Source organism: Adiantum capillus-veneris, chromosome 11 (assembly GCF_014529385.1).
Source record: "Adiantum capillus-veneris isolate H3 chromosome 11, ASM1452938v2, whole genome shotgun sequence".
NCBI classification, from domain to species: domain Eukaryota; kingdom Viridiplantae; phylum Streptophyta; class Polypodiopsida; order Polypodiales; family Pteridaceae; genus Adiantum; species Adiantum capillus-veneris.
The window spans coordinates 103292517-103317831 of NC_140941.1; the positions used below are offsets into that span (position 1 = coordinate 103292517).

General features: G+C 46.2%; 1 protein-coding gene across 2 annotated transcripts in view; it reads right to left on the reverse strand.

Annotated features, from left to right (window-relative positions):
• Positions 1 to 2650: 2650 nt before the first annotated feature.
• LOC147447757 (Pseudouridine synthase family protein) overlaps positions 2651 to 25315 on the reverse strand; it is a 94975-nt gene continuing 72310 nt past the window's right edge. For both annotated transcript variants that reach the window (XM_086523469.1, XM_086523470.1), the window contains exons 2-5: positions 5419 to 5558; positions 4283 to 4645; positions 3996 to 4058; positions 2651 to 3242 (exon numbers count right to left, since the gene is read on the reverse strand). In XM_086523469.1, the coding sequence (XP_086379595.1) occupies positions 3006 to 3242; positions 3996 to 4058; positions 4283 to 4645; positions 5419 to 5558 (803 nt within the window). In that variant the 3' untranslated portion in view covers positions 2651 to 3005. The remainder of the gene's footprint in view (positions 3243 to 3995; positions 4059 to 4282; positions 4646 to 5418; positions 5559 to 25315) is intronic.

Here is a 25315-nt window from a genome sequence, read left to right on the forward strand (position 1 = left end):
GTAGATGATGATATGACTGAGCTCATAGAAGAGGATGTATGGGATCAGGATGTCATAATTTGATGGTAGTACCACCTCTTCTTCAAAACAGTAGCCCAACTTAGAGAGGCTCCCATTTTTTGGTATCGCATGATGAGGGAAGTAGTAGACTCAGATTTGCTGGAAATTGTCCTACGCATCAGTCTTCCCTGAGTGTACTTCACATGCCATGGTACCAGATTATTGTGCAGAGGGGACTATCAAGGGCACACGACACATTGTGGGTGCATCCCCACTCATGGTTTGCAGATACCAACCACAATCCAGGTTCCCCCCTACGATGAGAGGACAAATACATGTGACTAGTGGTTGAATTCGATGGGCCGAATACAGATAGGGGAAGAATTTAAATTTATAGAACATAATACTAACCTCCTTAGATAATGTGGAATGGGTAAAGCAAAATGGCTTCAAGTCCTGGCAATTTTTATTTCCTGCAAGTTGGAATTTGCATGTAATTGTTTTGTGTTTTGAAGTGCTCCCATGTCTCACATCTGCCTTGTATGAAGGCCCAATGTCCTTGCAGTTGTGAACACATACAGAAGCATGAATGTTGCTATTAACATACCATCAGAATGTGCATTGTGAGCTGCGATTCCTGGAAAAGTGTGGGCTTGTGAGAAGTGAAGGGATGATAATTTGTGCTTCACCCATGGAACACCTATCTCATTTCAAAGTCTCTTTTTCTTCTGGCCTTGAAAAATAAGGTAGAAAAGGCATTGTATATCCTATTATATTATACCTAGATGAATCCAGGATAAGCCAAGGGGGCATCAGATGGTTGACCCATTTACCAATTTAATGACCCAAAGTTGATCATTACATGGTGGTAGAACATTTTTGGCCTCCTAAAGGCCTTAGTACCCCAAGTAGGTGAAGGTAGTTCGATTTTGGTTGCTAGACAAGTGTCCTAGAGACTTTAAAAGCCTTTTAAATCTTTCAATTGCTATTCTCTAAAGCCTACATTCACTTTTTGGGCATGCTTGAAAGCCTTTTAAATCTTTCAATTGCTATTCTTTGAAGCCTACATTCACTTTTTGGGCTTGCTTGAAAATGACTAGAGAACGAAACATTTAACAATACTTTAATAGGAAATGTGCATACAATTTTGGGTTGATTTTTTTAGTAAGAATCTAAGTGAGATGCCGCTTTGTCAAAGGGAGGAAATATCAAGCAAAGTCAGAGGTAGATCGGAAATGGTGGGCAACCAGCCAATTGGAGGTGGGAGAGTGACTTGAGGGTTGATAGGGGAGGCTACGTCATGAAGCTAGGAGGAGACTTATCTTTTTTCTATATGTTTGCGCTCGCATTGCGCGCAACGAACAACTCATAGGTGGAGTGGCTCAACTCGAAGATCTCATCGCTTGGTGAGGTCATGAGGTCGAGGTCGTCTAGTGTTTATTTGAGACATGCCAAGCTTAAATTGCTAAGTTGAGGTGAGATATACAAAGATTTGATCTAATGAGAAGAAAGAATGAGTTTGATCTCATGATGTGAGGAATTGATAAAAGGTCCTTTCTTTAGACCTATTTTTTTCCATCAAAATATTAAAATTTTCTTTTGTTTTAATTTGACAATGGATCCCTTTGATCTCATCGTATCCTATGTCTATTACATCTCCCTTTTTCTATTAAAACATTTTTACCAAAATTTTGAATCTATTTTACTTCTTTTTCTTTTTCATTTTATTTTGTTTGAGGATGCCAAATGTGAGCCATTCAATTTGTTGTTCAAATGGGACCCTAGTAACATATAAACTATTTGTGATTGTGTGTATAATGGACAATAAAATTTTATAATAAAATACAAAAAAATGAGGTGTGATTGTAAGCACTCATTCACACCGGCTCCCCATAACTCTCATTTCCCTTGATGATGGGTCTTATCTTTAGTAGGCCTTCGTTACTCTTCACCTTGTTTTTAAAGTGGGGTTATAAGTTTGGTTTAAAAACCTCCCTTTCCAAATTCAAATGCTACTATATTTCTCTACTAAAGTTATGGCCATGGTCATGCTCTCTCTGTCATTTCCTTTCTAAAAAGGCCCGGATTAAATTTGGCCTTACAAGGGGTGCTATACTGGCGATTGAAACGCATGTATTCGGGAATACTTTGTGCACAATGACTTCACCTGGAGCACTCAAAACAGTTTGGTAGTTGTGTGCAAAGAACAAACTCAAGGATGATCACATTTATTCCTGACAACTTAAAGGACGACAGTAATTGGAGGCAGTGACAGTAGTTTTCATCATATACATATGTGAATTGATTGTTGGTCATTTCACATGATAACATAAAATCCCGCCTACCGATAGGTAGTCATCCTCAAGAAAATATAACCATTTGACTCACCCCTATTGTCTTCAGTGCCCATACTAGGTGTAGATATCAACACCTTGTGTATTGGTTGCTCCCACAATACACACCAATTCAACCATTTGATCCTTCATGCTCATCATGGACTACATACTTCAAACTTGCCCCTCACATCATTAGCATCCAAGAGTGGGTGCAGCTATCAAAGATATGCTCCCAACACTCACATGCCCATATACCAACAGAAAGATCTGCTTTTCTTCCATAAATCCAGACGTGCAAAGCAGACTCAAAAATCAGATAGAAAGAATTTTCATGATATCAACTGGTGCAACTCACACGAAAACTTCACAATGTGAATTCCCAGATTCACCTATACGGGATGTGTAAGGATTAGACTCACTGTAGTCATTGACACAAGACATGATAACCATCAGCTCCATCATTGCGGCATCCCTCAAACATCATCAGTGCCCAATAGTGGGTCAATATACGAAGCACACGCCACACAAGAGCATACATCACCATACTGTAGGTCTTCTATCCAGTCTCCCGTACACCAGGAAATTATCGTCATGTGGAACTTGCATGTGGGTGTGTAAGGGGAATAGGGGGGAAGGTAAGGGGGTTTGAGACTTACTTAACACTACACACTATTGGAAAATAAGACTGCATTTGCTATGCGTCCGAAAAATGCCAGAACTACTGTATGGAGGCCCTGATGCAGGGTTTAAATCAGCTTCATCATATATAACACGCATTAGATGAAGCCCATTAGGGGGAGCCGTTGTTGCATGATATGCGAGTAGTTTGCGACATTTTGAGGTCACAATCGTCTGAACAGCTGATGGAGGTAAGAGCTCCTTTCCAATGACAAGTAGTAAACCAACCTGCAAATATTTCAGAAGTGTATCATAAATGTTGTCTGGATCAAAATTCTTTTCACTCATTAGTCGAAAACCTTATCTAACTTGGATATACGCATTGCAAATCAGCATGATATATCACAGACCAGTCGCCATCTCCAGTATGTACATACCTACTAAACACCTTCACTACTGGGTCAAACGTAGATACTGCTATGTTCGAAGTACAATTTTCCCTTGACCAAAAAGAAGTGACCATGCACAAAAAGATAGCTTCACAAGTGTGTGCCCGCGTGCACATGCGCGTGCATGCATGTGTTATTTATTAATATCTTTATGTATGTAGGTATACGTACACGTAGGCATATATTGTGTGTGTTTTGTTGGGTTGGTTAGGGGGACAGAGTGGTAGCACATACCAGAGCAGCTGATGTGGCAGCGTTTGGAACTCATCTACGCAGATGCTTTGTGCATACTCCCCCATGGACACTAAATCACAATAGCTTTTTGTGAACTGAGTTGTGTTTAGCAAAGAGTTCTTTCAGGAAATAACAAGGCCTGAATGGGGTGTTGCTTACAACTTACAAGTGTACATGTCAAAGAATTTACCCCAATGGAGCTTGAGGAATGCATGGTGAAGAGTGCACTTACCTTCGTGTTAAGCATCCCAGCCAGAAGTAAATGCCTAAAAACTAGTCTTATCAGACATTTAAACAAAGAAGTGTGTATTTTTCGCATGAGAGAGAGGAAGAGAGATGAGAGCAGGAAAAAACTGACCATATTTCGCACTTGTTTGTAAAGGAATCCGTTACCTTCAACTTCGAACAGAAAATTTTTCTCCTGGACAAGGAAATAACATGTGTTCTTAGTTTCAAAGATTAACACACCCTATCACCATGCTACTAAAACATCAAGTGCAACATGTATGTAGAACAGGTTTGTCTGGCTATGGCCACATGCCTGGTCATGAAGGTTCCACAAACGAGCACTAGCACAATCACGTTTCCTCGCCAAATTTTCCAAACGAACTCTTTCAGAAACGTACTTGTTTAATCATGACCAACCTTTTCAGTAATGTCCAATCGATGAATTTTCCTGACAAAGCCTCCCTTCATAATCTTGTTAGAAACATTGGCAAGTGCTTGGAAGTCATGCTCACCCACCATATATCTTGCTGCCTCTCTCATGACATGAATGTTTAATCTTTCTCTAACATGATGGGCATAGCGCAACTGAAATGGATCCATGATAGGATTGCAATGTACTTTGTAATGATAAATTTTTCCCTTTGCTGAATAGCGTGCATGAAATTCAGGAGGAACTGCTGCAATTTCCCTCACACGAATATCGCTTGGAAGAAGTCCATTTAAAGAAGAATGAAAGCTTTGCAAATCGTCCAAGTGAAAAGGAGTCTGAAATTGAGCCACCTGAAAGACCAAGCTATCTTGTCAGATGGCTTAAAGCACAGACTTGCTATTCTTGATATTTCTAATTTCCCCAGGTACCCAGATTTTGCAAGACACAATATTGCGAATAACCAAACTTCAAAGTCTGACTTTTACACAAACTCGACAATGTTCCATTCTGACAACAACTTTAATTTCTCCCAAACAACAATATGCAAAATATCAGTCCAAATCCCCAAACGGGTAAGAAAAGTGATGAAGAAAATAGTTTGCATCCTTCTTTCACAGTACAATTGGGCCACGGTTGAAATACAGATGAGAGATTACCAGACTGTAGGCAACAAGCAACACAATCATAGAGTCAGATGATATATAGTGATTCTATTAGTATTTATTCATCTACATACATACACAAATTGTTTGTGAATCTATTTGATTAATGTACTAGTGGGAAGCCTCAAAGCGAGGAAAACCCACCGAAAGGGTAATGTACAAGGGGAAGAACACAGAACTACTCAGCTGTATAAAGTAGCTACACACACACACACATGCAATTACACATGCCACTCATTATTGTCTGAAAACTAACCTTGAATTGCCTTAGTGCTAGACGAATATATAGATCAAACATTGGTCAGACCATGTGGAACTCATTCTTGTCTTTCAACTGACCTGAACTGAAACCACAAATCAAGGAGCAACACACACACACACACACACACACGAACACGAAAAAAAAGAAACAGAAGTTTGGAAGAATCATCTAATACTTGAATAAAAGTTCTTCCACTTGCCTGATCCCAGGCATGAACACCAGTATCTGTACGACTTGCTCCAACGACCAGCAAGCTCTCTCTTTCAAGCTTCGTAATTCTCTTTAGCACTCCTTCAAGCATCAATTGTACAGTTTCACACTTCTGCTGTATCTGCCACCCTGTATATTGGTTGAATCAACACAACTGAAATCAATCTCTCTCTCTCTCTCTCTCTCTCTCTCTCTCTCTCTCTCTCTCTCTCTGCTCTGCTGCTCGCCTGCCCCTCGCGCTGCTGCTGCTGTGCTGCTCGCGCGTGTGCCCTGGAAACTGCTGCTGCTGCTGTGCTGCTCGCGCGCGCGCCCCTGCACCCACGCGCCCGCCTCTGCCTGAGCTGCACTAGCGCGCCCCTGCCCTCGCGCGCCCACCACCCTGCCCCCCCGCTGCCTTGCCCTGCTCGCGTGCTGCACCCCCGTGGCACCATGCTGTGCACACCCCCCCCCCCCCCCCACCGCGCCCGTTGCCCTAGCCCCCCCCTTTCCTACGCGTAGTAAGTCTCCCCCCCTCTCCTAAGCGTAGTATGTCTCCCTCCCCTACCTCCCCCCGGTTTTTCTCTATCCTCTACGCGTAGGAAGTGTTTTTTTTTTTTTTTTAATAATAATAATTATAGCCCGCCCCCCTTCCCCCCACTCTATCTACCATAACCCCCCCCCCCCCCCCCCCCCCCCCCCCCTCTCTCTCTCTCTCTCTCTCTCTCTCTCCAACCTATAGCTATCGCTTTCCCCCCGGACCGTACCGCCTCGCGCTCCACCACTCGCCGAGACCATCGCTAGTGGGGGTGCACACGTGCATCTAGCGACTCCCTTGCGGACGACTCCCCCGCACGCCCAGCTGTCGCGTCCGCTACTAGGGTGGGTGCACACGCGCATCTAACCCCCTTGCGGACGGCGATCAAGCATGAGGAAGACGAACGAAAAAGCCGACCCCCTAGAGGATGCCATTCGAAAATGCAAAGAGGAAATGACGGAGACCATCACCAAGATGAACCGCAATCTCTGGGGCACAATAAACATTCTCGAAGGACGTGTGCTGATCCAAGAGAGCAAGATAAGCACGCTGGAAGACCGAGTGACGACCCAAGAGGAAGAGATCACGTCACTCAAGAAAGAACTCCCCGAAGCCCGATCAAGAAACACACTGGAAGAGGGCGAACTGCAACCCTCAGTAATTGAAGAAATCAACACGATCAAGGAACAAGTACGGGCCATCAAAGAGGGAGAGGAACAGCACAAAGAAATGACGACTTCTTGGGTGGACGTTCTTACCAAAACCCAACAGAAGGCGGACGAAGCCGAGAAATGGATCAAGGTGGCCAAGAAAGGAAAAGACAAGGAGATAACGCCCACGCCCACACCCAACAACATCATTAACCAGACACTAGAGGAGGAGCAGAGGAGAAGGGTGCGCGCTTTGCATGTGAGAATTTGCGGTCTTAAAGACAAAGGCAATGTGGACGAAGAAGTAAAAGAACTCACAGCCTTGATGGGGATTCATGAGCCGACACACACAAGGGCATGGAGAGTGGGCAACATAAAGAAAAATGGAGGTAGTGGAGAAACCTCAAAAGAAAGAGCACTCATCCTCCGTTTTCCCTCCATGGAAGCAAAGAAGTCATTCTTGAAGAAAAGACCAACTCTTAAAGAGACTGGCATCTTTCTTGGGGACGATCTCACCCTCTCGCAGATCGCTCATATGCAGGAAGTAATGCCAGAGATTAGAGCGGCAAGAGCAAAAGGCAAGATCGCTTTTTACCGAGATGGAAAAGTGGTAATACTTGAGCGACGCTCCACATGACGGTGCGAGACTTATGGGACGACACTCAAAGTAGCTGCCTGGAACTGCAATGGATCTATGCGTCTTGATGTGGGTGCTTTTGAGGATAGCTTTATTGGAAGAGACATCATCTTCTACTCTGAGACACACCAGGCCCCTGGGCAATCCATGCCTCACATCAATGGATATAGGTGGGAGACAACCTACAGACAGGAGACACGCTCAGAGCACAGAGGGCGGGGCTTGGGAGGAGTGGCAGTGTTATTTAGAGAGGATCTGCAGCCACTGATACATATAGCCCGCAGGGACGAGCAGGCTAGGTACATGTGGGTGAGACTGAAAGCAGAGACAGGCAGATATCTCTACCTAGCTATTTGTTACTTTCCCCCGAGTACATCAGTTTATGCACCACCCAGAGGACAGTCCCCTTTCTCTATTTTGGATGATGACATATGGGAGTTCTCTAGGGACGGTGATATTATCATCCTCGGGGACTTCAATGCTAGGACTGCCCATCACCAGGCAGTGTTTTATGATACTTCAGAGGAGATGCTAAGAGAGATAGATGTGGCAGAGACGGGCCTTTCCAGACTATCACACGATATGGAATATACTGAGTATGGGCGACACCTGATAGACATGGGCACTGCACATGGATTAGCCATCTTGAACGGCCTACAGAGATTTCCTACTGAGGGAGGTTTTACATGCTTCCCACACAGACATGGAGCCAGCATGGTGGACTATGTCATGGCACAACCGAATCTCATCTCTAGTATCGAGGATCTCACAGTTGGGCCCAGACCGGTCGGGGTGGCGGTGGATCATGCTCTAGTGTCAATGAACATCTCCTTCCATTTCAGTGCAGCACACAGGCCACGAGTAGCAGCCCCTACTCGCTACACATTCACAAGGGAGACGGACTCTGTATACATGGACGGAATCTACAGACGCCTAAGCACTGAGGACCCGGGGCGACCTCTGGAGGAGCTAACTACTATACTGACACATACATCACATGAGGCAGCAGCTGAAGCATACCCACACACCCAGCCTGAGCAGAGCCGCCGATTTGGGAGCATGCCTCAGAACAGCTGGTACGATGAGGAGTGCCGCCAGACTAGAGCCAGACTTCAGAGGGAAGTGCTGTTGGGGGACGTCACTCACAGACAGTCACAGATGGACTTCCGACGCTTGGTGCGACGGAAGAAGAGGGCTTTTTTGGCTAGACTCGAGCAAGATCTATATCAGCTATTCTTGAGTCAAGACTTGCGTGAGGCGTGGCGGCTCTTTCATGAGCAGGGCCCCCCCCCCCCCTGCTATTTCCTCCATAGAGACCTGGGGTCAGTACGCATCATCTTTGTACACGGTACCTGAACAGCCGCCCCTCCCCAACCCCCCCGACCCATGCCCACATACATGTGTCTTTTTCACTGCTGAGATGGTGAAGAAATCCATTGACAGGATGAAGACTGGGAGAGCATATGATCACGAGGGCCTAGTAGCTGAGCATTTCATGCATGCCAAAGACCTACTAGCAGAGCTTCTAGCAGTTATGTTTAACCGTGCCATGTGTGAGGGCCTACCGGACACTTGGAGCCTATCTACAATCGTACCTATCTTCAAATCAGGAGACCCCATGGAGCCTGGAAATTATCGCACTATTATGATTGGGCACACACTGGCACGGTTGTATGCATCCATTCTTGAGCAACAGCTGAGTAGATGGGCAGAGAGGGAAGGAATACGTGCAACTGGGCAGGCACGATTCAGGAGAGGCTTCTCTACTCTTGACCATATCCTAACACTCAGGGCCATCATCGAGGAAGGCAGATCTCATGGGAGACGGATCTATTGTAGCTTTGTGGACTTCCGCAAAGCTTTCGACACGGTACCCAGAGCTAGATTGATGCGCAGATTACAAGAAATGGGAGTACCCACAAAACTCATTTGGGGGATCATGGCATTGTACAGATCAGTAGTAGGGCATGTACGCACCCCGGAGGGACTTTCTACACCGGTTCACTCCACTATTGGGGTGAAGCAGGGCTGCCCGCTCTCTCCCACTCTTTTCGGTATGTATGTGGATGAGATTTCTGACTACATTGACAGCGATGGGGATAAAGGTGCTCAGTTAGCAGGGACATGGATTCCACTTTTGTTATATGCTGATGACATAGTGTTGATCTCCGAATCCCCAGAGGGAATGCAACGTCAATTGGATGCTCTGCATACGTTTGCCTACGAAAGTGGTTTGTCTGTCAACCTGGGTAAAACCAAGGTTATGGTGTTTAATACCACCCCACAGTGGATCAAGAGGTCAGCACCTACACTCACATACGGCCAGGAGATTGTGGAGTACACGGACACTTACACTTACCTTGGAGTGGTTTTTAGCGGACCTACATTCTCACTCAGCAGAGCAGCAAAAACCAGACTTACTAGAGCCCACGCAGCATTGGGTAGATTGGAGAGGATGTGTTCGCAGGTTCAGTTTCAAGAGCCCCGGACGAAGCTCTGGCTCTTTGACACCTTGGTGGCTTCAACATTGCTCTATGGAACCGAGATATGGGGACCTTCACTCGATCACCACGGGAGGACAGGTCGCTCAGACGGATGGGGGAAAATGGAGAAACCTCTCGTCTCTATGATCTCGCGGCTCATTAGAGCCAAGGCATCAGTACCACGGGCCATTATCCGAGCAAAGCTAGCGGCCCCCCCACTTGTGGTGGAGGCGCTCACCAGATCCGTCTCCTTCATAAACCGCACATGGGAACTTCCTAGAGACAGATATGCTCGCATAGCACTTGAATCCTCTCGACAGTTAGCCATACAAGGAGATACAACATGCTGGTATGGGGAGATGACATCATGGTTTCAGGCACATGGGTTCAGCATAGACCGGCTGCCACCATTCCATTACTCATTGGATGCACCATCTCTCACCCTTACACAGTCAGAGATCACCAAGCTCATACGCCAAGACCTGACCCAGCTAGACACCAGAAGGACATGGATACAACCAGCACAGGAATTGGGCACGAAGATGGCTTTTTACAAAGACCACCTTCTCCAGCTTACGGAAGATGGTTTTGTGGCGAGACCCAGATACATGGATACCCACTTGTCTCATGGGATACGATGTGCTATTGGCCAGTCACGCACATCTTCTCACCAGTTGCGGATTGAGACTGGAAGATACAGCGGAGTACCAGCAGAGAACAGGACATGCCCCTTGTGTAACATGGAACCTGAGATAGAGCTACACTATACATGCCGCTGCCCCGTCTACTACGAGATACGAGGCCGTTTCCATTGCTTGTTTAGAGAAGGTTTTGGACCACTCTCAAGAGTCATGGGATACGAAGATCAGAGATGTCTGGGTTTGTTCTTGCTCGAGCTGCGCAGACACAGAGATAGCCTGATGAATGGCGAGGCTAGCTAGTCTCAAAGACGGATCACAGACTTCTTTAGAGCAGACACAAGACAGCCGCAAGAGCCACTCCCACAGCAGAGCTCCCCCTCGTCTCACACCAGAGGCACACTGATTGACCGAGCGATTGAACTGGGAAAATCCAGGCGCCCATGACTGCGAAGAACTACACAACATCGACAGAGGCTACGACAGAAAATTCGGAGCACACTGGCCATGCATGCACGACGCCCGGTCAGACTACTAACCATGGAGGAAATTGATGAGATTCGCCAACAACCGATGCTAGATCTCTTGTGATTCAGCTATCCCAACAAGCCGCCCATTTTTTGCTTAGTCTTTTGCTTGGTTCACATCGATCAACTTAGGACCCCATAGTATATATCTTTGTTTTGTACTGTTGTTAGGTTATTTTGTTACTCTGACTTTGTATCAGATCCACCACTTTGTAACTTTCGGGTCTCATACGTCATTATGGCCTTTTGAAGACGTTAATATAACATTTCATTTCATTTAACATTTCATTTCTCTCTCTCACATAAGACGAAAATGGTATAACCTTTTTATCACCCAAGTGGCTTAGTGGCTGAGCATTTCATGCATGCCAGAGATTACTAGCAGAGCTTCTAGCAGTTATGTTTAACCGTGCCATGTGTGAAGGCTTGCCTAATACTTGGAGCCTATCTACTATTGTACCTATCTTCAAGTCAGGAGACCCTATGGAGCCTGGGAATTATCGCACTATCATGATTGGACACACATTGACACGGTTGTACGCATCCATTCTTGAGCAGTAGCTCAGTAGATGGGCAAAGAGGGAGAGGATACGCGCAGCCGAGCAGGCAGGGTTCAGGAGAGGCTTTTCTACTCTTGACCATCTTGACACTCAGAGCCATCATTGAGGAGGGCAGATCACATGGGGGACGGATCTATTGTAGCTTTGTGGACTTCCGCAAAGCATTTGACACAGTACCCAAAGCTAGATTGATGTGCAGACTACAGGAGATGGGAGTACCCACAGAGCTCATTTGGGGGATCATGGTATTATACAGGCCAGTAGTGGGGCATGTACACACCTCAAAGGGTCTATCTACACTGGTTCACTCCACTATTGGGGTGAAGCAGGGGTGCCCGCTCTTTCCTACTCTATTTGGTATGCATGTGGATGAGGTTTCTGAATACATTGAGAGCGATCGTGATAGAGGTGCACAGCTGGCAGGACATGGATTCCACTATGTTATATGCTAATGATATTGTGTTGATCGCCAACTCTCCGGAGGGGATGCAACGTCACTTGGATGCTTTGCATAGGTTTGCCCACGAACGTGGTTTGTCTGTCAACCTTGGTAAAACCAAGGTTATGGTGTTTAATACCACCCCACAGTGGATCATGAGGTCAGCACCTACATTCACATACAGTCAGGAGACCCTGGAGTATACAGATGCCTACACTTACCTTGGACACCCGCCCCTAGGAAGGCATTGCTATGGATTTCATCTTTGATCTCCAAAAGACTCAAAATGGGCACGATGGCTTTTGGACTATCATTGACAGATTTAGCAAGCAAGCTCACTTCATTCCGATAAAGAAGACAGTTAAGCCCGACTATTTGGCGAAACTGTTTCGTTTTCTCCAACAAGCAAGCCTAGTGTTTTTGGACATCATCGCCAGTAGACTCCAGACATTGGCGTTTTTTCATCAAGTAGCCATCGCCATCAGATCCCAGGCCTAGCGTTTTTGACCCAAGGCATCACCGCAAGCAGACCACAAGCCTAGTATTTTCATCCACTAACGCCAGCAGTAGCAGATGCAGTTAGCGTTTTCAGCCATCTATAGCAGCATTTTTCAGCAATAAAGAACCTGCAGATTCAGCCCTAAAAGACCCAACAGTTTCAGCCCTAAAGAACATCAGTTTTCAGCCCTAAAGACCTGCAGAATTTCAGCGACAAAGATCAGCAGAATCAGCCCCAAAACCAGCGTTTTTGGATTTGTAGCAAATTTCAATCCATAGCGTTTTTGGACAGCAGATAAAAGATTGCAGATTTCAGCCCTTAGAGTTTCCAGATTTCAGCCCATCTCGTCGTCGTCGACATCGTCGGCAAGTCCAAGCATTGTAGAGATTTGTGCAATCATAAGTAGACCGCTCTTGCCATAGAGAGTGGGGCCTTCGGAGGAGGGTTTTACAACGTCTCTGGTGTCGTATTCTCTTCACTCTCTATCTCTCAGTCTCATACACTTTCACGCACAATGTCCATTCACTTTGTTTGTGTCCATTGCACTTTCTCATTAAGAACGGAAGGCTCTACCTTCCATAAGAACAAAAAGGAACCTTGAGCACAGTTCGGAGCACTCATCTTGAGCAAAGCGCAAACATTCACTCCGCTGCACCTAACACATGATGCAGTATCGGAGGCATATCCCAACAGCCAAGCTACACGCAGACGATCTCCTCAAAACAGTTGGTATGATGAGAAGTGTAGAGAGAGGAGGATCAGATTACAGAGAGAGGTGCTCACGGATACTACTACACACAGCCACGAATCATCTTGGGCTTACCTATCTAAGTTAGAGCGTGATCTGTATCAGCTGTTTATGAGTCAGGACTCTAGTGAGGCATGGAGGCTTTTCTATGAGCACTCTCCACCGCCAACCATCACTTCCACAAAGCATAGAAACAGGGGACGGGGAGACGCGGCCCTTTTATGCGGGGACGGGACGGGGGACGCTGGGACACAGACGGGGACTTCTTTTTGGGACGTGGGGACGTCCCTCACAGGGGACGGGTCGCGGGACGCGGGCAGGGGGCGGGGCTGCAGCCATTCAAATTTCAAAAAATTTTAAGCGCCCACTTTTTTTGGGGGGGGGGGGGGGGGGGGGGGGGGGGGGGGTTCAAATTCAAAAGCACCCTTTTGAGGGGAATTTCAAATTTCAAAATCCCACTTTTGGGGGGCCTTTCAAATTTCAAATTCAAAGTTCAAACCCCCATTTTGGGGGGAGCTCTTGATACTTAAGAGCACCCACTTCCAAGCCTCAAGGGTCATAGCCTCATAGTATCTACTATCATACCCAAGCCTCAAGGCTCAAGGCCACTTCCTTGAAGACTTGTACTGTGTCGCACACGCCACACGCCCTTTGTTATATTTTGGTGTTATGTAATATGAATGCAAAAACCACTTTTCTTTGCAATCTTGTGCTCTAAGTGTTCACTATTGTCTCAGTATTAAATTTGCAAAGAATTAGTGTTTTTTAAAGCACGTCCCCTGTCGCGTCCCCCGTCCCCTGTTTTGCCACGTCCCCGTCCTCGAGACCCGCCACGTCCCCGAGACCCGTCCCCATGTGACTATGCCACAAAGACATGGGGGGAATATGCTGCATCTCTCTATACAGCATCAAGGCAGCCACCTTTGCCTGACCCTCCAGAGGCATGCCCAGAAACATGTACTTTCTTTATTGCTGAGAGGGTAAGGAAAGCCATTGACAGGATGAAGACACGAAGAGCACATAATCATGATGGTCTGGAAGCAAAGCACTTCATCCATGCCAGAGATATGCTTGTAGAGCCTCTTGCTATGATGTTTAATAGAGCCATGTATGAGGGTTTTCCAGAGACTTGGAGTAGGTCATTGTGCCTATCTTCAAGTCGGGAGATCCTATGCTTCTCGAGAATTACTGTAACAAACTTGGACACTCCAAGTCAAGAATCGACCACGATAGCACCAAATAACCACTTCAAAACAGTTCACAGTTCACAATAGATTTACACTGGCCCAACGGAGTTCCGTGCCTAGAGATATTGGCCCCAAAGACTGGCGCACCTTTCGGTATTTCTTTTTGTATTAATCTCAGTTCAAAGTACAAGAGTGGTTGGGTCTCACTCTCAGACTCTACGTCCAGATGCTCTGAGAAGTGGGAGACCAACTTCACTCATAAAGAGTTACAACTTACAAGGGTTGCCAAAAGCAGAGCCCCAAAAGCTAAAAATCAAAAGCCCTCTTTTTAAAATAAAGCAGGAGCTCTTTCTTTCTCTGTCACTTATACTTTAAAAGAAATAAAGCAAGTCAACTTTAGCCTTCTAAAGCAATTTCAATAAAACTCCAGCGTAGCCAAAAAGCAAGACCAAAAGCTGGCGCAAAAACTGCCCTGCTGCCGGAAATCTTGCCGCGAATCGCGCGGCTGCCACGTCAGCAGTTGTACAGACTTTAGGGTTAGGGTTAGGTTAGGGTTTCAGCAGCAGTTAGGGTTTGGCAGAAATTAGGGTTAGGGTTTCTGGCAGAAATTAGGGTTTCTACAGATCAGGGTTCTGGACATTAGGGTTAGGGTTTCAGCCCTAGTCATCAAAACCCTAATAATCGAGCAACCACGTCATCACTTTGTGACATACCCCCCTCTTGAAAGCATTGTAATCGCCCTTGATTACGCCTGCAATACAGATAGAGGCCATAAACCGTCTTAGCAGACAGTGACTGTTAGTACCTACGCACTAGGAACACACATCTAGCACATGTACCAATCGACAGTCACATCACACGACATCACAGGACATCACAAGACGTCACAGGACATTCAACATTCATTCGGATCTTAGACCATGATTTATTGGCAATGTAGCTAGCAATCGCATCTAGATCCAGTCGGGACCTCATCGATACCCGATTGACTAACCCCTATTGCAACCATGTCTATTTGAGATCAAGTAGACCAAAATGCTACAGTCATTTCGTCTATCAGTTCCTGCACTTAAAAAGAAGTCAAGAACAAATCGGTATCATATTCAGAAATTCCATTTCATAAAGTCATACAGCAAAATACTGTCAGCTGTCAGTATCCATGAAGCTCAAAGAGACATCAATGACTCTAGTATCAAAATCGAGGCATCTGTTGACAAAGGAGCGGAGTGACTCCCCTCTTGTGCATCCCACTGCACCAGATCTCCGGCCTCCGGCCAAGCTGAATTCTGGGTTCCATTTGGAGTAGACTATGCTAAACCAAAAGCCTCGAGGTAAAGTTTCACAATTTGAAGAGTATCTGCTAGGTCCTCCTCCTCCATCCACTTCGGATCCAATGCAGGATAGTTCTTGAACTTAACCAAGAACCGCCTTCGGACTTTATCTTTATTCTTCGTATCCTTATGTGCCAAAATCTGTTCAGGAACAAGGATCTCCTCGTTTTCTTCCACTAGGGGTTGCTCATCAGGCTCCCCATCATCAAGCACATCACCTTTGAAAGGTTTCAAGAGACACATGAAATGCATTGTGAATCCTCCAAGTGTCAGGCAGTTTCAGTCAGAAGGAGACATCATTTATCTTTTCAGAGATCTGGAAAGGTCCGTAGTATCGCATACTAAGCTTTGGAAAAAGCCTCTCCTTTCCCTTTTTTTTTCTCAGGCGTGCCTTCTCAAAACGTAAGAGCACCTAATCATCCTCCTTCAATTTCAAATCGCGACAATGGCGATCCGCTGCCTTTTTTTGTCGTTCTTGAGATTTCTGCAAAGCCTCGCAGACCTTGGCAAAAGCCATGTGTAAGTCGCACGTATACTCATCCGCTTCAAAAATCTTATCTTTTGTGCTTAGAAAGGGTAGAACCTTCGCAGCACCTTCAACAATCTCAAATGACGCCTTCCCCGTCGAAGAGTGTATAGTGTTATTGTAGGAAAATTCCACCAAAGGTAAGTACTTTTCCCATTGAGTCTTCTGATCCGAGATATAAGACTTCAATAAATCTAAAACCACTGAATTGGCAATCTCAGATTGCCCATCAGTCTGTGGTGGAACGATGACGAGAACTGCAACCGCGTCCCAATGTTCTCCCAAACTGCCTTCCAAAACAAACTCGTAAATCTGAAGTCCCTGTCGGAGACAATCGTCTCAAGCATGCCATGTAATCTGAAGATCTGGGCCACAAACAGTCTCGCTAAGTGATCCGGCTTGATTGTTTTCTTCACTGGAATGAAATGAGTCTGTTTGCTAAATCTGTCAATAGCAGTCCAGATATCATCGTGACCACTCTATGTTCTCGGGAGATCAAAAATGAAATCCATTGCAATACTTTCCCAGGGGCGGGTGGGTATGGGTAAAGGCTGTAACAATCCCTGTGCTTTATGCCTGTCAAACTTGACCTTCTGGCATACCAAGCAACTGCGCACAAACTCTTCCACATCCTTCTTGAGTCTCGGCCAAAAGAAGTATCTCTCTACCCCTTTCATGGTGGTAGCAATGCCGCGGTGACCCGTAAAAGGTGGACAGTGGCATTCAGTCATAACCTTTTCCCTCAACGGCTGTGTAATGCAAAACATGGTTTTTTTTATCAAGTAGCCATCCCGAATGGAATATCCTGCTACTGTCTTCCCATCCCGAATCCGTGTGAAAACGTCTGCAAAATCTGTATCTGTGGCATACTGGTCGACCATATCCTCGAAGCTCCTATGATGTATCGCAGAAATAGCGAGAACCAATGGCTTCCGAGACAAAGGATCTGCCACTACATGGACAATCTGGAAGTGAAACTGTGACAAGATGTTTGCCCACCGCATCTGCTTTTCCGATAGTTGCTTCAGTGACAAGAAGTAGCGCAAACTCCGATGGTCTGTAAAGACAGTAAAATCCGCTCCGAGTAGGTAATGTCGCCACTGAGTAAGAGCATGGATAACCGCCAAAAGCTCTCTCTCATCAATCTGTGTTGTCATTTCCGGCCTTGAGAACAGTCGTCTCTCGCAAGCAATGACATGGCCTTCTTGCATTAAGACCGCACCCAGACTACGACCACAAGCATCACAATATACTTCAAAAGACTTCTGCAAGTCCGGCAGAGTCAAAACTGGTCCCGTAGTCTGAAAGGCAGTCACCTCTGTGGGTCCCCACGAGAAAGGGACTCCTTTCTGTGTCAAGATATGCAAAGGGGAAGCAGCCTCTGCAAACTTTCGAATGAACCGCTTGTAGTACGAACACAGTCCCAAGAAGCTTCTAACTTCATGGACATTCTTCAAATCAGGCCAATCACGGATAGTCTCTATCTTGGCCGGATCCATTTGCACTCCTGCTGCTGACACAATGTGTCCCAAAAAGTGTATCTGTGGTAGGAAAAATTCACTTTTCTTTGCATTAATCACTAACTTGTGATCTCGTAATGCCTGAAAGACCTGAAGCAGATGATCTCTATGTTTTGCCTCATTCTTGGAGAAAACAATGATATCATCAAAGAAAGTGCCAACAAATAGCCTGTACTCTCGAAAAATCATGTACATCATCCGATTAAATGTAGCAGGAGCATTGGTTAAGCCAAAAGGCATCCCCATAAACTCAAATAACCCAAAATTCGTCCAAAAAGCTGTCTTGTAGACGTCTCCTGGTGCGATTCTGATATGATGATATCCACTCTTCAAATCAATCCTGCTAAAGCACGAGGATCCCTGTAATCTGTCGAGTATATCATCAATCGTAGGAATCGGAAATCTGTTCTTGATGGTGATTTTGTTGAGAGCTCTATAATCGATGCACATTCTCCAAGATCCAACACTAGAGAGCAATACGGTGAAGTACAAGGCTGGACAAGACCCTTTTTCCAAGAGGTCTTTATAACCGGCCCGTACAATGTAGAGGGCGGTACTATTTCAATTACCTGTTAACTTTACACAGAGCACTGAGAAGGGAAGAGACCACAGTTGCGTCCAGCGACTAGAATGTCACTGCGCACACGAGACCGACACCCTGTAGGCCCCAAAGACTGGTGCCCCTTTCGGTATTTCTTTATTCAAATTAAGGTAGACAATCCGACCACTTAGCACAAGCTTTCACAAAGCTGTCCAAACCTGGCGAGGGCTGAAAATGCAGGTTTTCGACATGATTTTGGCAACATAACGGCGCAAAAACCCCCGTAGGTCAAAAGCACTTGTCTAGGACGGATTCCCTCGCTATCTGGAAGCTTTCTGGTGAGCTGTCACAGAAATTCAGCGGGCTGTAATTCCCTGTTTTTCACTAACGGGTGCCCAAAAGCCTGTACACGTATCCCAAGGCTCTCAAGAGGCTCCTCCGGGGTTCCCTTGCAGTTTAGGTGCGAAACCCTAAACCTGCAGAAAAACACAGCAGGCTATAATTCGCTGTTTCGGATCGTTTTTAGCAGAGCGAACACGCCTATGCGTGTCCCAAGGGCTCCCGCACGCAATGGACAGTTCCCCTGTCACGCGAGAAAACTCTCCGAACTCGCAATCTTTCGCGATGGAACTGTGCATACTTGTGGGGGATTAGCAATTAGCTAATCCGGTTCCTGTTCAGAATGCTCTTGCCTTGGCAAACGCGCATAAACTCCCAGAACTGTACATGTTCATCTGAGTAGCCCAACTAGTGGGGCATTACCATATGTGCCAAAGGGGAGAGAGAGATGCACGAGAGCAAGTCATCGCGCTACATGAGAAAGAGGAGAAGGCAAGCTTTCCATTAAAGCTGTAGACCTGCACCCACTACTCACACACACACTGTAGGTCACTTGTCTTCAAAAATCAGCCTCCTCTCTCAAATTGGGCACCCTCTCTTCATGCTAGAAGTGGCAAAACTGCCTGGAGCCGCCATGTGTCCAGTTTACCCCTTTTGAGTTAATTCTCTAGTTCCCACTGACTTATAAAGTTATAAGTGACTTTCCGAGTGGCCCAGACTTCTGGCATAATATGAAATTCTTCCGCATCCACATAGCTCTGAATGTGCAGACGAAGCTTCCCCAAAATGGGAGTAACAGGCTCTGAATGACCTGGGCATGCCAAACCTGCTTCCCCTGGCATACCCATCTCCTCTGCACGAATACCCAACTTTGATGCCAATTCTGGTGATATGAAATTTGCACGGGCTCCTGGATCAAAGAAAACCGACACTGTTTGGTCTCTAACTTTGCCCCAAGCTCTGCACAGCTCCGTGGCATCTGTGTTTGGCTCGTCTCCAACCAAATCTGGAACAAGTCCTGCACTTGGCTTTGGCTTCTTCCCTTTATGGTCTGACTTGTCATCCTTATCCTGTGACTTCTTCTGTGGGCATTCATTTGCAAAATGTCCTTCCTGTTCACAAATGTAGCATTTCTTGGCCTCCCTAAGAGCTTTCCTTTCTTCAAAAGTTTTGCCAGAAAAATGCCTCTTTTGTCCTTGTCCTCGTCCCGAAGAAGACTTAGACTGCTTCTTGGACGTATCACCTTCTTCAGTGGAGGGCTTCCATGTGGGAGGCTCAGAAGGCTTTGCTGCAACATTTCCCTTGGCTGAAAACTGTTTGCCCTTGGACCCTTTCTTGTGGCTATTAAATCCATCGGAATCTCCCTTCGACAGATTGCTGGCCACTCTTGCATTCTCTATCAACTAGAACATATTCATGACAGTAGTCTTTGTGCAGTAACGCAGATGAGTTCTAAACAACCTGTCCTCTTCTTGAAGAGTTGAAGGAATTTTCTCTGTGCCATGTGAGGAAGATCCCTCTTCAGGTACTTGGTCTCTCTTCTCTGCCATATCGACAAGCTTTGTGTTGCTTTCACCCACAACAATCCACGCTGCACTTTTTGAAGAAAAAGTGACTACCCCGTCGATGGAACCATGTAACCGGCCCGTACAACGTAGAGGGCGGTACTATTTCAATTACCTGTTAACTTTACACACAGCACTGAGAAGGGAAGAGAACACAGTTGCGTCCAGCGACTAGAATGTCACTGCGCACACGAGACCGACACCCAGTAGGCCCCAAAGACTGGCGCCCCTTTCGGTATTTCTTTATTCAAATTAAGGTAGACGATCCGACCACTTAGCACAAGCTTTCACAAAGCTGTCCAAACCTGGCGAGGGCTGAAAACGCAAGTTTTCGACCTGATTTTGGCAACATAACGGCGCAAAAACCCCCCTAGGTCAAAAGCACCTGTCTAGGACGGATTCCCTCGCTATCTGGAAGCTTTCTGGTGAGCTGTCACAGAAATTCAGCGGGCTGTAATTCCCTGTTTTTTACTGCCGGGTGCCCAAAAGCCTACACGCATCCCAAGGCTCTCACGAGGCTCCCCCGGGGTTCCCTTGCAATTTAGGTGCGAAACCCTAAACCTGCAGAAAAACACAGCAGGCTGTAATTCGCTGTTTAGAATCGTTTTTAGCGGAGCAAACACGCCTACGCGTGTCCCAAGGGCTCCCGCACGCAATGGATAGTTCCCCTGTGAATTGGACGAGTTTTCACGCGAGAAAACTCTCCGAACTCGCAATCTTTCGCGATGGAACTGTGCGTACCTGTGGGGGATTAGCAATTAGCTAATCCGGTTCCTGTTCAGAAGGCTCTTGCCTTTGCAAACGCGCATAAACCCCCAGAACTGTACATGTTCATCTGAGTAGCCCAACTAGTGGGGCATTACCATATGTGCCAAAGGGGAGAGAGAGATGCACGAGAGCAAGTCATCGCGCTACATGAGACAGAGGAGAAGGCAAGCTTTCCATTAAAGTTGTAGACCTGCACCCACTACTCACACACACATTGTAGGTCACTTGTCTTCAAAAATCAGCCTCCTCTCTCAAATTGGGCGCCCCCTCTTCATGCTGGAAGTGGCAAAACTGCCTAGAGCCGCCATGTGTCCAGTTTGCCCCTTTTGAGTTAATTCTCTAGTTCCCATTGACTTATAAAGTTATAAGTGACTTTCCGAGTGGCCCAGACTTCATTTGGGCACACAGGCTTCCATACTCATCAGAATTCAGTGCTAACTGGCCCGACCAGTCCCAGACTGAACGACCCAGACTCCCGCTGTGAGAAACCTATTCGGCCGCAGTCGTTTCACACTAGCCATGCAATGTCCACTTGCACCTTTTCAAGGGTTTCGGAGAAAACAAGTAAAAATAAAATAAATAAAAATATCTAGTACTTATTTACGGAAGGCAACAGGAAAAATACCCCTCCTGGTGACAATCTTTCACTTGGTTCATAATCTCTTCATTCTGTGCTCGGCTCACGTGGTAAGGTGGCTGGTTCGATGGTGTGCTTCCAGGTATCAGATCAATGGTATGATCTTCAGGACGAGCAGGTGGTAACTCGCCTAGTAGGTCCTCTCAGAAGCAATCGGCGTGAGAGTGGAGAAAATCTTGGCGTTCTTTATCAAGTTTAGACATATTTGTCTTATCCTTATCACTCAATTCTTTCATAAAGATCGAGTAAACAAACAGACTGGATTTCATTAATTTAGAAATGGCCGAAGCCGATACAATAGGGACAGACTCGCCCTTCAGTTTAATGTCAAGTACATTGGTTCTGCCCTTCTCTGTAGTCAATGTCGCTTTCCTCGCCCGATAATCGACCACGGCATTGTTCTTCTGGTACCAGGGAATTCCCAACAGAACATCACAACCTTCCAAAGGCATTATGGAAAAGTCCTCATGCCCCAAATACCCCTGACAATGCAACCGAAGTTTGTCAATGACAGGTGTAATGGCTACGTCCCTGCCGGGTGCCGCTAGAACAGCCTCTGCAAGTGGTCCCATCATATAGGGAGTGATCTCGAGCCGCGCCGCCAATTCCGGTGAAATGAAGCTTGGCTCCTCCATCAAAGAAGATCAGGGCCTCTTGGTCTTTCACTTTGCCCCAAGCTCGGCAAAGTTCTGTACTCTCGTCCATGATGTTGGGATCGGTACCCACACAATCTGGAACCAATCCTGTTTTCATCTTGCCTTTTCTTCCACGTTCCTCAGCTGCTCTCGAACTCTCAGGCCTTTCGTCGTCCTTGTCATTCTGTTCTTTCTGTGCCTTTTTAGGGCACTTCGCGGAGATATGTCCATGTTCCCCGCATCCAAAGCACTTCCCCTCCCTGATGAAGCGGGCTCTCTCCTGAGGAGTAAGCTTGGGTCGTGCATCCTTCTTTTCTGAGTTGCTCTTTCTCTTTCTACTTTCATTCGCTGAAGTCTGTTCGGCTCTTGTGTCATGACCTCATCGGTGGGGTAGGTCAGACTGCTAGAGTGAATGGAAAAACCCCGTTTCGCATGACTCATCAACTCCTGTATAGAAGCTGACTTCTGTTCCAAGCAGTGATCTCGGATCTCTGTAGGTAGACCAAAGGTAAACCGCTCAATCTGTTCTCTGAACGAGATCTTCTCGAATGAAGAGGCGGGTAGAAAAGAGCTCCAGAATCTCTCGCAATAAGCGTCCACTGTATCTCTCTTGGTTATCTGAAGATGGTTCCAAGCAGCTCGTATATCGCGTTCATACTCTTGAGTCAGCCAAGAAGAAATACAAAAGCTTCTTAAATTTCAGCCATTTAACTGGCGCAGTCTTGTTTAAAAGAAGCGTGGACCACCAAGTTCGAGCATTCCCCTTAAAATAAGAGGCAGCTCTCCAAATCTTGGAGTGCTCTGAGTAGCGTCCTCCCGCGAAAGCGATGTCAAACTGCTGTATAAAAGACAAAGCCTTCGAAGCATCTTTATGTCCCGAAGACGTGTCAAATTTAATTGACTGTCCACCTTCCTTAAACTCTCGGACTTTCTTGCTTTGATCTTCCAGAAAGTCATATCGGTTGGCTTTATAAAAATTCTTCTTGTTTGCATAAAAGTTGCCGTCATCAGAGTCTCAACTGTCTGTAGACGAGTCCTCTGTAGAAATGTCACTCATTGGGCGGGATTTAGACTTCTTTGCCTATTTCTTGCCCTTTCCGAAGCGTTGTTTCTAGCTTCGCTTTTTGCCTTTTCGGTCCTCTTCGCTCGAGTCAGAAGAGCTAGAAGACCTGTCAAAAGAAGAAGAACTGGATACTCCTTCAAATTGAACACGCTTCTTCTGTTTCTTTGCCTTATCAAATGTCGACTAACGACCCAAATATCCCGGGAAGTCAATGTCTTTCTTTTGCTTTTTGCCGTGCTTTTTAGCTTTGTTCTGTGTGTCAAAAAGCTGAGCAATCCGTGCATAAACCACCTCTTCTAATTCCTTCTCTGTATACTTCTTGTGAGCAAAAGGTTTCTTGAGAGCGGGTTTTGGGGGTGGTGTTATGGTTTTCTGCCACTGCGAGTGCACCTCCTGAAAAGAAGTCTCGCTCATATATTTTGCAAATTTTGGATCCTTCGCAAAATTGAGCATCATCTTTGTTGCATCGTCGATCAATTGACGACACTCCATCTGTCACGAGGACGTGGCAGTTGTTAACTATGTCACGAGGACGTGGCAACTGCTAACTTTAGTTGTTGGTTTCTTTTCAATGGGTTTTGTTTTATTTTTGAGACCCTCTTTTTGAAGTAGCAAACGGTCGGACATTGTATGGCCAATGTGAATGGTAGTTTCACCCGCAGATGGGTAGTGGTCAGCACTAGAATTCGTATGATAAGAGGATGTCTAGGCTCAGAGCAAGATCATGTAAGTCCCCCCGTCGCACTTAGCACGTTGGTGGATACCAAGAAGTGAACTCAATAAAGGCATACAGTCAAGGTGGGACTACCAACAGAAAATATCCGACACTTGGGCCACATTGCACTTTTGGATGCGGTCCCAATGAGGATAGATGGTCAGAAGACCACAGGGAGCCCAACGGAATTATTTCCTAAAATTTAGGGAACTGCTATTTGGGCCGCAAAATGTGTTTGCGTCATTACCTCTGGTATGACTAGGGATACACTTTACAACTCTGCCGCGAAGTCAATTGGGCGACCAGTCGGGAGATTTTTAGGCGGCAACCCCGAAGCGGGCAAAAGCTTGTAAATGTGCCAAGTGGCACATTTCTGTGCACCTGCCTCATGCAGAAGAAGTGGCCGTGAAATTTAAGAGAGGGGAGGCTTCATTATGCATTTTGTCATAGGTGAAGAGCTATGGAGTGCTTTCTTTCCCTCTTATGTACAGTGTGGTGCTAGGAGTGATGCCCTGCATGTTACACACTGCTCTCTCTCCCCTACGTGCAGCTATGTGATGCCCTACAAGAGGGCTCTTCATTTGACTCATGTACAGCTGTGTGGGTTCATGCTTTTGTGCTGAGGCAAGAGCCTCCTTGAGCAGGAACAGGGGTAGTTAGCTGCTACTCCAAAGCAGGCACCGGTGAGGGTCATAACCTCACCGTACATGTGCAAATTCAACGCTGTGTATGCGCAGAAAATTGACTTTTTTCAGCCATACAGACGCCAGAACCCTTGGGAATCGTGCCCCACTGGCAAAGACAGGTAGGGGACTGTTTGGGGCTGAAAACAGGGCAAAAACCAATAAATACAGCGAGCTGAATTTACTGTTTTTGGGCTGGAATCAGAGGGTATACGCCAGTAGAAGTGAGTTCTAGCAGGGGAATTGGTTTCGCGCAAGTTTTTGGACTGTTATGCTGCCGAAATTTGGCCAAATCATGTAGTATCTAGAGGGATACAGGTAAAGGATTCCAGGACTCTACTTTGTAATTTACCCTCTCAAAGAATAAAGAAATACCGAAAGGGGTGCCAATTTTGGGGCCTACAGGTTGTCTGCGTCTGCTCGGAGCATTCTAGCTTCCGAGTCGTGTGTGTGATTAAGTGTTAATTCCCGTCGCAGGTTTCCTTTACAAAGTGCTCTGTGTATGTGTCTAAAGTAAAGAATTTCGGGTGAAAGCCAAAGCCTACCGCCCCACGGGCCGGTTTCATGGTTCCACCACCGGGATATTAATCACTTTTTTCTCAAGAAGTGAGCCTCGGTTGTTTGGGTAAAGACATAGAGTACAGGAACGCAGGATTACACTATGGCTGACAAAGGGAAGGG